Source organism: Emydura macquarii, unplaced genomic scaffold (genome assembly GCF_026122565.2).
Source record: "Emydura macquarii macquarii isolate MOO-44397 ecotype Brisbane River unplaced genomic scaffold, CSIRO-AGI_Emac_v2 contig_1249, whole genome shotgun sequence".
NCBI lineage: Eukaryota > Metazoa > Chordata > Testudines > Chelidae > Emydura > Emydura macquarii.
Window position 1 is genome coordinate 35,192 of NW_027131386.1, and position 15,529 is coordinate 50,720.

A 15,529-nucleotide genomic window follows, 5' to 3' on the forward strand; every position below is an offset into this window, starting at 1 on the left:
ACACATGCACGCAGCCTACACTGATAAACATTGGTGACCAATACACCGATTACAACAGATGTGGCTATTCATTGTCTGGTTATACATTCTCTCTCTCTCCCTTTTGCTCTCATATAAACACACACACGTCACACACATATTGTCCTCCATTTACTGTCATTGGGTAAAATTATTACATTCCCAAGTGATTTAGGTACCTAAATCTCATTTTCAAATGTGACTTTGTAACATATAAATATAAAACACACAGCTTTGTATAGGTATTTAGGTGCGCAAGGGAGATTATCGAAAGCACCCAGGTGCTTAAAATCCATTGAAATCCATGGTGCCTAGGTTTTTCCTTTAAAACAACACAAGGCATTTTGAAAATGGAATCTTTATTCTCTAAGGGTACATCTATACTGACAGCGGCAAAGTCGCCACCATCAGATCGAACTTTCTGGATCAATTGAGCGGTCAGTGTAGACCCACTCAATCGATCAGGAAGTCTACTCAGTAAATCCATCCCCTCAACTGCAATAGCATTACGATGACGGGAACGGGGTTCCCATCGGCACAGTGCAGTAAAGATGGCACATAGAGAGGAAGCACAGCAGTCGATGGGTGTTATGCAAGCTATTCTGTGTAGCTTGTGTAACTCCCGTCGACTGCCGCCGAATTTCCAAGTAAGTGTAGATTAGGGCATAGTCATTGATGTGCTTTTGCAAAAGGTGGTCCTCACTATGTGACAACCAGCAGCCAGAGGCGTATTGCAGCAGGTCTCAGATGATCACATAGCAGTTGAAGGACATGACGAGGTGGAAGAAGTCCATGAAGCCCACCAGGAAACAGAAGTAGGGTTGGGTGTGGAAGCTAGGAAGGAACTGGTCTCCCGATTGCTTGCCACATTGGTCAACATCTTGGGGATGACACTGCTGGTGAGTGGGACCTCCAGGAGGTTGGTAATGAAGGGACATAACGGGCTGGTGAGTCTGCAGAAGAAGGCCCAGAGATTCTGGCTTTGCGATAAGCTTGTTATTTTAGGTAGAGAATTCAGACCACAGAAGGAGAGAATAATTCCAGTGCACCAACTGTAGTTTTATTTGACTGGGAAAAGGGAGAAATGGGGACACTGTCAGCTTCTGATACCAGTTTGGTGTTAGCCTTAAACCCTATCCATAACCCTAATCCATAACCAGCTGGGATTTAAGCAGGAGTTCATTTTTAAACCTTGAATGGGGCCAATAAGATGTTTAAAGTGAAGAATGGGCTGAAGTGGCTTTTGGGATCAGGGCCTTTGCACAGAATACTCAAAGTGAGTGTGAAATTCATAATCACAGACGTATGCACTCATTGTCCAAATTACGTGTAAATTCTCACAGATTTATTGATGTCAATAGAGCTAGGACAAATTAAAGCAGTTGAGAATTGGCCTCTTGATTTTTCAGGAAGCTGAGTGTGAAACTTCCATTTATTTAGAGAAGCAAACCAGAGCATATTTAAAATGTATCCAGTGTAAACAGCTCAAAGTTCAAACAACGAGTCCTTATGACGAGCTCTTTGTAAATGAGCAATGGAGTAAGATATAGTCATAAAAATCCTCATTAAATAATATTTATTAAGGAGTACTTATAAGAAAATCATGACCTGAACATAGACAATTATGATCAGGAAAAGAAGCACAATAATTTGCATAGAATAATTGTTATCTAGCTACCTAGCTAACGTAATCCACAATCAAATAGAAATCTATCATTATGAGGTTGTGTGTTAGGACAAGGAATGTTCCTATCTGCCCGTGTCTCTATCTAATCACGTGCTTTCTCTGTCATATATGTAATGTACACAACCATGCACAAAGATGGTATCCTAATACTACTAACAGACCAACCTCTGAGAGCCTTTCTCAGCTTGGAAGTGAGTAGATCGACTTGTGATGGTTTATGGAATAATAGATCAGAGCGTGTGATGGCACTTTTCCACCTATACCCAGCCTAGAACAAAATGACCCCAGACAAGTAACTTACACCAGTGGTTAGGTCTTTACTCAGTGAAGAGACTTTGGGCCAGAACCTCATCAGTGTTAAACTGATGATTGCAGTGGGTCAGTCTACATGGGTGGTGATCTAGATGAGTTGGGAAATGAGACTCTTACATCTCCATCACACTCATTTTCTCCAGGGAGCTCTCAGCCAAATCTGGATGATTTGTGTATGTAGGCTGTTGGCCAAATCCTAATCACTTTGAAGTGAGGGGCCAAAGTCCAGTGACTTCCATCGAATCCAGATTTGGTCTCATTACGCTGAGTGGTGGAGTCTCCATCCTTAAAGGTTTTTAAGGCCCGGCTTGACAAAATCCTGGCTGGGATGATTTAGTTGGGGGTGGTCCTGCTTTGAGCAGGGGTTTGGACTAGATGACCTCCTTCCAACCCTCATCTTCTATGATTCCATGATTCTATGAGTTAGAGTTTCTTTAGAAAACACTGGGAAAAGTTTCTCTTCAAAGCAGTCTTCCACCATAGCCAGATTGACAAAGCTTTACATAGAGAACGTAGGTGAAGTAAAATCTTTTCTTGGACCAGTTTCTCTAGATGAGAGAGTCTTCTTAAGACTAAGCACACACCAAAGACAATAACTCCAACTTCATTGAGGTAAGAATCAGAGCAGGCCAGCTTGAGGAGCTGGGGGATTTCACAGAAGAACTGATCCACCGTGTTGCCTCCACAGAAGGAGATTGTGAAAGTGTTTCTGGTGTGTAGCGCGGAGTACAGAATGCCACTGATCCAGCACCAATGGACATTTTGACACAAGCTCCCCTGTTCATCACAATCTCATAGTGCAGTGGTTGGTGGATGGCAACGTATCGGTTGTACGCCATGATGGTCAATAAGGCACAATTTGCTGAAGCAAAGAATAAGAAAAAAAAAGAATTGCTCGACACATCCGGAATAAGAAATGGACCTGCTTTTCATGAGGGAATTGACCATGGATTTGGGGATGATGACCGAGACGGAGCCAAGATCTAGGATGGATAGATTCATCAAGAAGAAGTACATGGGGGTGTGAAGACGATGGTCGAGGGCTATGGCTGTGATGATGAGAAGGTTCTCCACCAAGGATACCAGGTAAAGCACTAGAAACACCACAAAGTGTAAAATCTGCAGCTCCCAAACGTCAGAGAATCCCAAGAGAAGGAACTCGGTCATGGTGGTTTGGTTGGACATTTTTTTCCTCAGTCCATTGTGTGATGGCTGTGGAGGAAATGAGACAGGCGATGGTTAGGATTAGAGCTACAAAGGGAATGGCCCAGATTCCCCTTTCCCTGAGATCTGATTGTCTCAATGTCAAAGGTGCAGAGCACTTGTCGTTTTCAATGACTAGGTGTTGTCAGTGTTCCTCATGCTGACAATCAATCCAGTGTGTTATCACACTGGTGTACATTGGATCGGCTCCTTTAAAATCAATGGAGCTTTGTTACTTGACCTCATCTGAGGCTGCGTCTCAAGGAGTGGCCTGTTCAAATGCAGAGTGAAGGATGGAACAAAGTAAAATCCAAATACAACAATCCTCGCAAAGAAGGGCCTTCCATCATGACCATCACCAACCTCACACCTTGGCCAAGAAGCTGATAGACTAAAATGCCAACACAGCCTGATTCCCACGCTGCAGGGCAACATGATGTGGACTCCTCCATCATGGGAAGTGGCAGTTTTTCTCCCCCCAGCTCTGTGCCTAGACGGCCCGCTGCCTGATTCCCAACTTATTTACGGCACCAAATCCCAGCTGCACTTCTACCTGCGTGTAAAAATGAGCCAGTATCATCCCTCCATTACCGCTGTGTTGCATTGTTTACTCTGTGCTGTGTGGTGCAGTGGTTGTCAGGACACTTGGGCTCTGTTCTTGTTCCTGTCAGTGACCTCCTATGTGACCTTGGGCCAGTCATTTCCCCTCTTGGTGACTGTTCCGCTCCCTTGCTTTCTCTGCCATGTCAACTAGACCTTCAAGATCTTTTGGTGAGGGGCCCTGGTCCATAACTTAAAATGTATTGTGGCCCCTAGTGGGATTTTCAGAACCATCTATTCACTGAACAATCCTTCAAATCAATGAAGTTTACGCTCCTAGGTGCTTCTGATAATCTCACTAGGTGCTTAAATACCTTTGGAAACATCACCCCATGTCTCGTTATGTGTACGTTCTGCACCCCTGTTTACGCTCAGCCAGCAGCAGTCTGGAGATCAGCCAAGAGGTAATTCTCTTCCCTATGAGCTCCTATTTCTCCTTGAAAGAGGTCAAGATAGACAGGCGTTTGCTGCTTGGTTCAGCTCAAACCCAGCTTTAAAGGGGCTAGTCCATATAAAATACGCTGTGTGCTCTATCAATTTTACTAGTTATTCAGTTGTTAGCTCCAATCAACTATCTCTTTGAAAGAGAAATCACACAGATGCATTAGAATAAATGGGTTTGAAATCAAGAAAACTTAACGTTCCCCAATTTTATTTAAAGTTTAAGGCTGGGTGGAAATTTTCAGCTGCATTGTTCTTAAGGGAGATTGGGTTTTCAGCTAAACAACAAATCTCAGAATCTGTCTGCTTTTCTCCTACATTTTGGGATTGTTTTGTAAAGAAACTTAAACTGAAAATCAAAAAGTTTTGATTCTGTGATTTTAAAAAAGCCCAGGTTTTTGGCAGAAAGTTTTCAGTTGCCAGAACTTAAAAGAAAAAGGAAAGGATTTCGGGTTCTTAAGGAGAAGTTAAAATTTTCCTGAAGGGTGGAAAAATTCCAGTCAGCAGTAGGTATCTGATGAAACTGCGAGTAAAAGTATTAATGAGTTCATATAGCAATTCTTATTTATCATCATAATTTCCCCTGTATTTTGATCCCCCAACATATTTAATTGAAATAACAAATTTACTGTACTGGTCTTTGTGGATTTTTCCCCAACAGGTGATGCATCCAGTCATCCAGAACCAGGATTCTTTGACCAATATCTATCTCTGTACCAGAATCTAGAAGCTGAAAGGGCAGGTAGCTGAGAATCCTTTCCCCTCATTCTAAGACTGTCCTGACAGAACCAGACTTAGATCTGCCACTCTCCGCAGATGAGCTGTGTGTAGCTGGCTGTGAGCTGCACTGACATTAAAGGAGCGATACTGTGGGATGGCAATTTATCCATGTATTTTTGCTAAGGGCTGGTGGGACTCACTCCCTGGAGCCCTGCACAGCTCAGAAGCTCCTTGCTTACACACTCCCCCAACCTGAAGCAAATAGTCACCAGCAACCATACACCATACAAGAATACTAACCCAGGAACCTACCCCTGCAACAAACCCTGTTGCCAGCTCTGCCCAATCATTGACTCTAGTGACAGCATCACTGGTCCTAACCATATCAGACATACCATAAGGGGCTCATTCACCTGCACATCTACTATATGCCATCATGTGCCAGCAATGCCCCTCTGCCATGTACATTGGCCAAACCGGACTGTCACTACGCAAAAGAATAAATGGACACAAATCAGACATAAAAAATAGTAACATCTGTAAGCCAGTTGTAGAACACTTCAATCTCCCAGGACACTCTGCAGATGACTTGAAAGTTTCCATACTTCTACAAAAAAAACTTCACAAACAGACTTCAGTGAGAAACTGCAGAGCTGGAACTGATCGGCAAACTGGACACAATCAGACTGGGTCTGAATAGGGATTTGGAATGGTTATCTCAGTATAAGAAGTAATTGTCACTGTTTACACATTCTCACCTTCTAATCAACGGTTGTGAATAGGCCTCAACTACTCTAACTGAATGGACTTTGCTTTCATTCACCTTCCCCATTGTTGTTCCTCACCCTTGGATATGTATATATATATACCTCCTATGTGATTTCCATTCCTTACATCTGGCGAAGTGGGTTACAGCCCATGAAAGCTTATGCCCGCAGAAATTAAATTTGTTAGTCTTTAAAGTGCTACAGGACTCTTGTTGTTTTTGCTACAAAATTAAGTGGCCCTAACTGCCTAGCTGCCACTGAAATTACATTGCCTGGGCACGTCTACACATTGCTCCGTGCGTTCTCACCAGAAGCGCTTGTACCCATGGGGAATTGGGGGATGGCTCCTCAAAGCCAGTAACAGTCAACGTCAGCAACATTGTGTCTACACTGACACCGTGTCGACCTAACAACATCGATCTTGGCTCTATGCTGCTCGTGAAGGTGGAGTTATTGAATTGGCGTAGTGGGCCAGTTACATTAGGAAGAACCAAATGTAAGTGTAGACACTTCCCTCGTTATGTTGCTGTTAACTGCTTTGTGCTGACTTAACTCTGTAGTGTAGACCAGGCCAGCATACTAAGGGTTATATCAAATCATTTTTAAAAAACATTTTTTTTTGACATCTAGAAAGAGAGTCCAGGGAAAAGTGGATGAAGATGTCAGCCTTCATGTGTTAGGAAACAATGCTGGCTTACACTCTCTTTTTCACATTATAAACAACCCTTAAAGCTATAAGGGCTTTAGGTAATCTGAGCTTGGAGCAACTTCTGAACTAGCTGTAAATGTCCTTTTCACTGTTAAGCCCTTCACATTCTCAGTCCATAAAATCTGTTGTCCTGGCTTGGATGGTGGCAGAGAAAAAGGATAGAATCTCTGTAATGGAAAATTATGGATTAATTAACCAAAGATGGAAGTTTTCTTCATAACTCCTGGTTGTTAAAATTTGCTTCTGCCCCAAAAAATACAAGGATTTTTTCCCTTATAAATGTCTGTCCTAGCTGTTATAATGGTGGACCATATTCTTCTTATTAAAACAATTCTTTGTCTTTTTTTTTTCAGTCCTGCTGAATTATTTTCCACACCAGTAAGTTTCACAGGTAAGCAGTATCACACGAAATAGATGCACAGAATGACTGCTGTGATACAAATTAAATGGGGTAAAATTATGACTGAGATTTTCCAAAGTCACATGAATTGAAGAAGGAAAACCCCACCTCAGTTTTATGTTATAATGTATTAATTCTTTAGTAGTATTATTTTATACTTTGTTTGTTGTTATAGCAATGTTGCCATGGTGCTAGACGCTGTACAAACACATAGTCGGTGAGCTGAGGAGGTTCAAATCTAAACAGAGAAGAAAGTTGAAGGACAGGAGGGGAAAAAAAGAGAAAGAAAATTACAATCCTTATTTTTTTAATTGTTTATTTCCTTTTCCCTAGATATGCCCTGGTGAACAGAGAACAGGGAAACGAAACATCCGCCACAGATTTTATCCTCTTTGGATTGAAAAACCCGTCTCTTCTTGCTCTTTCTAGGAATCGACATTGTGACCATGGCCAGGAACATCTTCATTGTTAAACTAGTTGCGGACAATCAGCAACTTCACACCCCCAAATATTCTTTCCCAGTTCAAACAGCCCCTCCAGCATCCCCACAACACTCCCTCTAGATCCTCTTGCTTCCCCCCGCAGTGTCCTGTGTTTGGGACTGTGAAGTAGGGTCACCCTAGATAAAGTTGAATTTTAAAGGCACGTTTTCTGTTCCCCTTCCTGGGGTGACTGCACTGGGACCTGACTCTGGAAGTCTCGATGAGCCACAATTCTGGCTGTGTCCACAGGGGGCAGTTCCAGGAGGGCAGAGGGATTTCCTGCCCGGCCTGGGCAGAGGCAGACGTGCCCTTTTCACTCCCCTCACTCTGATGGCTTGGCCCGGGGCTGTATCACAAGGCTCTGTGAGCTGGGTACACGCTGGAGAAAGCCCTGAGTGGGGGGACTCAGACTGGTGCAGAGAGGGGATGACAGCTCACAGGCCTCCAGCCCAGCTCTCTCTCTCCTGCCCCTCTCCACCTCTGGACCTTGTGTACCCAGCTGCGGCTGAGCTGAATCTCGCCCCGGGGGGCCCAGCCAAGGGACACCCCATCTCTCTCTTGCTCTATCCAGGGTCCCTCCTGGGGTCAGGGTCACCCTCCACTGATGGAAGAGGTGCCTGGAGGTTGTGGAGAGTCAGGCTTGTTCAAGTGGGGATGGCTCCGTCAAAGGTAGAGTTGCGTCTGCCGACATCCTCCACTCCCACTGGGTCTTTTCGCCAGCTACCTCGTCCCTGGAGTGCGGGGTGTCCCTCTGCCCCACACGGAGGGAGCCCTCATTGCTCATTGTACAACAGGGGGTTCACCTAGCCTCCTGTACAACAAGAGCAAGAGCCTTGTGTCCAGCAAGTGTAAATGGGAGTGGTTTCCCCGCGGGCTTTGTCTGTGGGTCTGGGAGCCCAGGAGGGGGCCGCCCCTCACTCCCAGGCCGGGGTGGCCGCATGGCCGGAGTGAGACTGCTGTTAGCCCTGCTCTGGGGGGCACTGAGAAGCTCCTGACGTGTGATGGGGGAGCACACGTCCCATTGACACACCCGCCAGGTGTTGGTTCAGTTGAAGATTGTACAATTTTTTTAATTCTGTATTTTACTATGTATTTTAAGTTTTAAACTTTATTGTATATATATTTCAAAACTCTTTAGAAAAAATATTATTTTTTTACTTTATATTTCTTTTAATTCTGGCCCCTCCTCCCACCAGGCCCTCTGACCCTTCCCCCCACCAGCCAGCCCCTCCCACCAGATCCCTGGCCCCCCACATTCAAGGCTTGCCTTCTCCAGACAGGCCCATCTCCAGCCCCTAGTCAGGCCAGACCAGCCTGCTTACCCAGGCCCCTCACCCCCACAATCTGGCCAGTCCTTCCAGCCGAGCCCCTCATTATCCCCCCACAGCAGCCAGACCCCTGCTTCTCCATTTTGTCAGCCCCTGCAACCAGACCTTTCACCCCCTATACTGGCCAGTCACTCCCAGCTGCGTCCCTTCCCCCTCAGTCTGGCCAGTCCCTGCTGCTGGTCCTCTTGTCCCCCGTCACACTCTGGCCACACCCCTTGCAGCCAGAACACTTCTCCCCCACTCCACTGCATCCAACACCTGCCCGACACCCACAGCCAGACCCCTTGCACCATTGAACAGGCCTAGAGTCATTTGCTCTTTCTTTCTTTCTTTCTTTCTTTCTTTCTTTCTTTCTTTCTTTCTTTCCCCTCTCTCCCTCTGGCCAAATGACTCTTTCATCATTTATCCAAAATGGAACAGAAAGACCTGTCTTTTCTTTAGGGTTTTCATTTGTATTGTATTAAAGCAAATGGAGGAAGAACAGAGCAAATGCACCTTTCACACACATCAACATCCAGCACCTAGACAAACAAGAATTATAAATTACCAGGCCCCAAGAAATTTTCCTTGTCACTCAAGAATGTGAAGTGTAGGCACAGAATTGGGAGTACGGTACACTTAGTACGCTCTATGTTAGTTATTCATAAATTCTCAAAACCATTAGATATTGCAACCACATTACACTCTATCTATCTATCTATCTATGTAATGATTTTTCCTATGTTTTGAATGACAGAAGTAAAGATAAATTAAATTAATCATCTTTAAATTAAGGATAATTTAAATGGGAGAGCAAATGAGGAAAAGGTGGGGCTTGATATGTGTGAGAGCAAGAGCGGAAGAGAAATTGTCCTGATGTACAGACGTGAATCAGGCCCATCTCTTCAACTGGAGTTTTGTCTAGTTACCTTAGTCCTGGGTTTGTTTGTTTTTTTGTTTGTTTTTTACACTCTGCCTACATCCTCCCCTTTGGGGTTTTGATACCAAGGGTCTTATTTCACATCTGTGCATGAGTTACCTCTCCAAAGCAAATCACAATCTAAAACGTCTCATTTTCATCACCGGTTCATGCATGAAATATGAACCTTCCTTGTGAAGCGAAAAAGTTAGAGTAACTTTCAATGAACATGGAATGTAGGTGCCAAAATCACTTAGCCTTCAGATAGCGTCTTATGCATCTAGACTCATATTAACAGGGCTGAAAAGTCCCATTGATTCCTCCAGGCCCCTTGAGCTAGCCTGTTCCCAACAACTGGGAAACTGGGGATTTAACTAACCGATGTGTAAACAGAACACCAGAACTGGACAAAGACCCGGCTGGGATGATTTAGTTGGGGTTGGTCCTGCTTTAAGTGGGGGGTGAGACTAGATGACCTCCTGAGGTGTCTTCTAAACCTCATCTTCTATGGCTCAATGATTCTCTGAAATCGACACTAAATGGCAGAAGAGAAGAGGAACTGGTGCAGGACTCAGAAATACTGGCCAGTGACCAAAAGATTTCAGTTGCCAATACAGTAATGGGAAAGCTAGACTGTAAAACGGCCGTGGGTGGAAGTATACTGAAAGGATGAGATATGGGCAGCTATTTATTAGAAATGCCCACTAGCTGGCAGCATCTGTTGAATATTAATCAAGGGACAGTGCAATTGTTTTATACAGGCCTTCACCTTGGACAGGCATCACTCAAAAATATAAGCTGGGATTTACTTACAATCTCAAATATTTTTCACATTGATCATTAGACTTAAAAAAAGATGCAATTACACAAGTCCCATAGTATAAGTCCCACTGGGGGTTGTTAGCCACAAAACTTTGGAGACACAAAATTAACCAAATGGGAGAAAACTTGAAGAGGGAGGGTATTAAAAGTGTGAGGACCGAACACTGATACAGAGGCAGCATTTACACAAATCGAAGGGCAGCCCCTTTCCCAAAGGTAGATCAAGGCACCTGCTCATCACTTCAGGGAACTGCAGGTCTCTGCACTGAGAAAACCCAGCTTCTGCAGGAAGAGGAGAGACGAGAACCTCAGCTGCGGATCCTGGGTTCTGGCACCGAACCTGGAGAAGTAGGAGCTCATCGCTTCAAGCTAGAGTTGCCCTGGGGTGATAGGTGAACACCAACGCCCTCACAGTGTTTCCCCCCCACCTTCCAGACAGGGGTGTGAATGTGCTTTGGGAGGAGTAGGGGGACAGGCTGGTGAGGTAATATCTTTTATTGGAACAACTTCTGTGAGTGAATGAGAGAAGCTTTCAAGCTACTCCGAGCTCTTCTTCAGGTGAATATTAACAGATTCAGGCTCTGTCTACACTGCAACGCTAATTCGAATTAGCTTAATTTGACTTTCAGAAACCCATTTATAGAAATCGCAGCAGACTGTCCACACTACACTGTTTGTGCTGGTCTCTTGCATTCACACTGGCCAGCCTTAATTCGAATTACAAAGCAGTGCAATGTGGGTAGCTATCCCACAGTGCAACTAGACACGGAGGCTGTTGGGACGAGTGTCATTGTCCCAGGATGCAGTGCTGCTTCCCCCACCATCTTCTCCCCACTCCAAACAAACAGGAAAAGGATTTTTGCGCAGTTTTTTTTACTCCCTGTGATTGCCATTGCTTCAGAGACATGGAGCCAGCCCTACCCTGCACTGTAATTGTTAGCATGACAAATACATCACGGCTTATCCTGCAGTACTTTAGAAATAGAGCAAGTAGGTGAAGCAGGTACTGCATGTGTGCCACCGAGGCTGCCCTGCTTCAAGACATCAAGCAGAACAATTCCCGATTGCTGCAGGCAATGAGTGATGCAGGCCTGATTTTGGTTCTTGTATGTTGTTTGCCTTTGATTATCCCCCCACCCCCTCCCAACCCCCATCCCCCTCTATGTTGCTTGCCTTTGATGCAGGCCTGATTTTGGTTCTTGTATGTTGTTTTCCTTTGACGATACCCATTCCCCCCACCGCCCTTCCAGATGTGTGTCGGACAAATGCCTCATGAACAAGATTTTATTTAATAAAGAAACATTTTGGAAAGATGCAAAAATGTATTTATGAACAGTCATGTCTTGGGTGAAGGGGCGGGGGAGGGTTCCTTCACTGTCTCCAGGGGTAGGGTGTTAGCTTGCTTGCTGGCCAACTGTCAGCGTGGCCGCTGCAGCTTTCTGCTCCCCTCCACCAGCATGGAGGAGAGCAGGTGCTGCATCCTGACCAATCTCCTCGGAGACCTGTTTGGGGCGTGGGAGGGGGAGGGCAGCATTGGGATTCTGTCCGCAATAAGCCGGAGCAAGTCTGCCTGGTCCCGCGGTAGTGTCAACATCTCCTGCACTGCTTAATGGTCATACCACTGGCGAGGAGTTTACAGAATGAAAGAAAAATAGCAAGATAGCCACAGCCAGGGTAGTGAAGAACAACATAAATATGTATCAATGTCAAAAATGATGGCTTGATAAAATGTAGCCACAGCTTGTTTATTGAGGAAGAAACATATGTATAACTTTCAATAATTATGTGTTGTTACAATGGATCAAGTGACTTTATCTCTGGGCATGTATATAAACCTGCTTGCATTCCAAACCCTCACAGACAGGAACTGAGTTGGTGGGGGGAGGCTGATCTCTGTTTGCATCACAAACCCACACAGACAGGGACTGAGTGGGGGTGAGGCTATGCTTAAAACACATGAAGCCATGATGCTGGCTACCTTCAGTGCAGAGAATAATCCTAACGTGGATTGAAGAAATAGTCAGCCGTCCACTGAAACAATATTCAAGTGACAGCCCATTACATACATTCAATTTTCAATATGATGTCAACTGATGATAAAAGCAGCTTTTCTCATTGCATAAAAAAACCTGATCCCTGGGTAACCACCCAGTACAGTCACGTAAACGCCTGACATCCCCTTCATGCCCCCCCACACCCAATGTACATGGACAAGAAAACTCACCAGATGTGCCTTCCACAGGACAGATGTGCTGTCCTGTGTGCTGGTGGACTGCTCTGGGGTCAAGAATAGGTCCTGAGTTTCTGTTAGCTTCCCTGGCTTTATGATACATCTGGAGAAGCTCTTTGATCTTGACTCTGCACTGCTCAGCGTCCCTCTTGTGTCCCTTCTCCAGCATGCCCTGGGATATCTTCCCATAAATGTCCAGATTCCTTTTGCTGGCTCTGAGCTGAGCCAGAACTGACTTCTCGCCCCATAGCCCAATGAGGTCTAAGACCTCTACTCGACTCCATGCTGGAGCACGTTTGGGATTTGCAGTAGCCGTGCTGAGGACAGTGGGAAAGCTCCCTCCACGCTGGCAGAAAGCACAGAAAATGAAGATTCAAATCTTCCCAGGGCTGCTTGAGGGGAATGGGACTTTAAAATGGGGCATTATGGGATAGCTTCCAGAGGTCATTTAATTCAAATTAAGTCCTATTGCGTCTATACCGACACTAATTTGAATTAACAAATTCAGATTAGATGCGACACCACTTGCAGAGATGGTCTTATTAATTCTATTTTACAGGCACCTTAATTCGAATTAACAGTAGCACCAGTGTAGACACGGAAGTATTAATTTGAATTAAGGGACTTTAAATCGACCTAAGCTGCCAGTGTACACCAGGCCACAGTCTCAACTTCCCGCAACGCAGCCAGTCGGCATCCATAACACCATTTAACAGAGATGGAGATTGACATACAGGTCTTGTGACAGGTTCTCAGTTGGCACACAAAATGAGCTACCTTGATTTATACCAGTTGAGGGTCTGACTCAGTGTGTCCCAATCAGATGGTGAGTGTAGATAGAGTCTTACTAGCCCGGATCACACATGCCGCATTCTTTCTAAACTCCGAGTTCAGGGAAAGAATCTTTTACCACCTTGTGTCCTCTTCCTGTATTATCATCCTACAGTCGTTATGGAGAGAGGAGTGACATTCCCCAGTAAGGACTCAATGTCAGCCTGGTTCTGTCCCTTCCTGAGATCCTCCCTCCAAAGAGCCGTATTTTATTACTGCTACAAAGTGATTGTCAGGAAACAGAAAAGGCACTGCCAGTTCCTCAGCACATCACCATCACCATCCCATGAACTAAGGAACAATTTACTCCACTTCACAATTGATTAAATAAATGCATCTGTGGTAGGATGTGGAAACTGTTCCTTTTCCTACAGGACACTGAAATGCTGACTACACCAGGATATTCTTAGATTAATTTCCATTCATTGTAATAGAAGATCGGTGCTTGAGAACACTAGACTGCACTGGAAATGTCAGTGCAAGATTTCCGTTGATGTATTTATTGATTTCAACACCTGAGACATTGCATGATTCTGCCATTGTCAGAAGTGAAATACAGCATTGAAGCATCCTTGTCAAGCGCCTCTGCGTCACTAGATGGGACACGATAGTAGATAAAGAAATGCTCTGCTCTGCCATATCAGTATGTGGCTACCAGAGAACTGGACCGTTGTTACTGTAGTTATTGCTCTTATAGCGCAAAGGGTGCTCTACATGGGTACCAATGTTCTTTTCTCAAATTGAGACACCTGCCTCTTTTCTCTGAACTCTACTTTTTGTCTTAAAATTTCAGCCTGTGGGCAGGAGAAGGGGAGCTTCTGATTATTTATGGAATTAATTCACAAGACTTTAACTCTTAACCCTGTGCTCTGCACCAGTTCAATTTGTTTTATTATTCCTAGACTCAACCCATGAAGGACACAGACTGCAGAAACCAAACAGCTGTCATGGAATTCATCCTCCTGGGTTCGGGGATCTCCTTGATCTGCACATTTTTTCTTCCTGGTGTTCCTAGTGATCTACATCGCAACCGTGGCTGCAAACAGCCTCATCGTGGTGCTTCTTGTGATTGATTGGCACCTTCAACCCCCATGTATTTCTTCCTGGGAAACCTGTCCTGCTTGGAAACCTGTAGCATCTGTATCATCCTGCCCAGGATGCTGGGCAGTCTCCTGACTGGGGACAGAACCATCTCAGTCAGTGGCTGCCTCAAACAACTGTATATCTATGGTTTTCTTGTAGGTACCGAATGCCATCTCCTAGCGGCGATGTCTTACGAGCGATATTTAGCGATATGTAAACCCCTGCACTATTCAACCCTTATGAATCCCAGGTTGTGTCTCCAATTGGCTGTTGGGTCCTGGTTAAATGGTTGTTTGGCTCCTGCCATCTTTCTCTTATTCCTATCACAGTTAAAATTCTGTGGGCCGAATAAAATTGATCATTTCTATTGTGATACCATTGCATTGATGGACCTCTCGTGCAGTGACACCCACCAGGTAATATTGCTGGATTTCATCCTAGCCTGTGTATTCACCCTGCCTCCATTCCTGCTAACCCTGACATCCTACGTGTGTATCATCACCACCATCCTGAGAATCCCTTCCACTACCGGGAGGCAAAAAGCCTTTTCCACCTTCTCCTCTCACCTCATCGTGGTGACAGTTTTCTATGGAACCATAATTATCATCCACCTGCTTCCAAAAAGTGACACACTGCGAGAGCTGAACAAAGTGGTCTCTCTTTGCTACACGGTCCTGATTCCCCCGGTAAACCCCCTCATCTACAGCCTGAGAAACAAAGAGGTCAAGGCAGCCTTAAGCAAAGCCATCCGTAAATGTGGCTTTCACAAAACCATGCAGAGATTTTGAGATAATAACTTAACCTGAGATTTACCTTTGATTTAACCAATCAGCCCCCATTAACATAATGTTGAAAACTCCATTTGAAAATCTCAGCTCTAATGTGAAATGAATGTGAAGGGAAAGAGTGGGCCCCTTACAGAATCGGAGAGGCCACCTAGTGACAGATGATGTGGAAAAAGCTGAAGTGCTCAATGCTTTTTTTGCCTTTGTCTTCAC

At 44.8% G+C, this 15,529-nt stretch overlaps 1 protein-coding gene across 1 annotated transcript; it reads left to right on the forward strand.

Moving 5' to 3' along the window:
• Positions 1-14,716: 14,716 nt before the first annotated feature.
• Positions 14,717-15,319, forward strand: LOC137152969 (olfactory receptor 6N1-like). The gene has a single exon (XM_067547898.1). The coding sequence runs from the start codon at positions 14,717-14,719 to the stop codon at positions 15,317-15,319; it is 603 nt and encodes a 200-aa protein (XP_067403999.1).
• Positions 15,320-15,529: the final 210 nt, after the last annotated feature.

Coding starts and splice junctions, on each gene's coding strand:
- LOC137152969 (XM_067547898.1), top strand. CDS start 14,717: ATGTCTTACGAGCGATATTTAGCGATATGTAAACCCCTGCACTATTCA.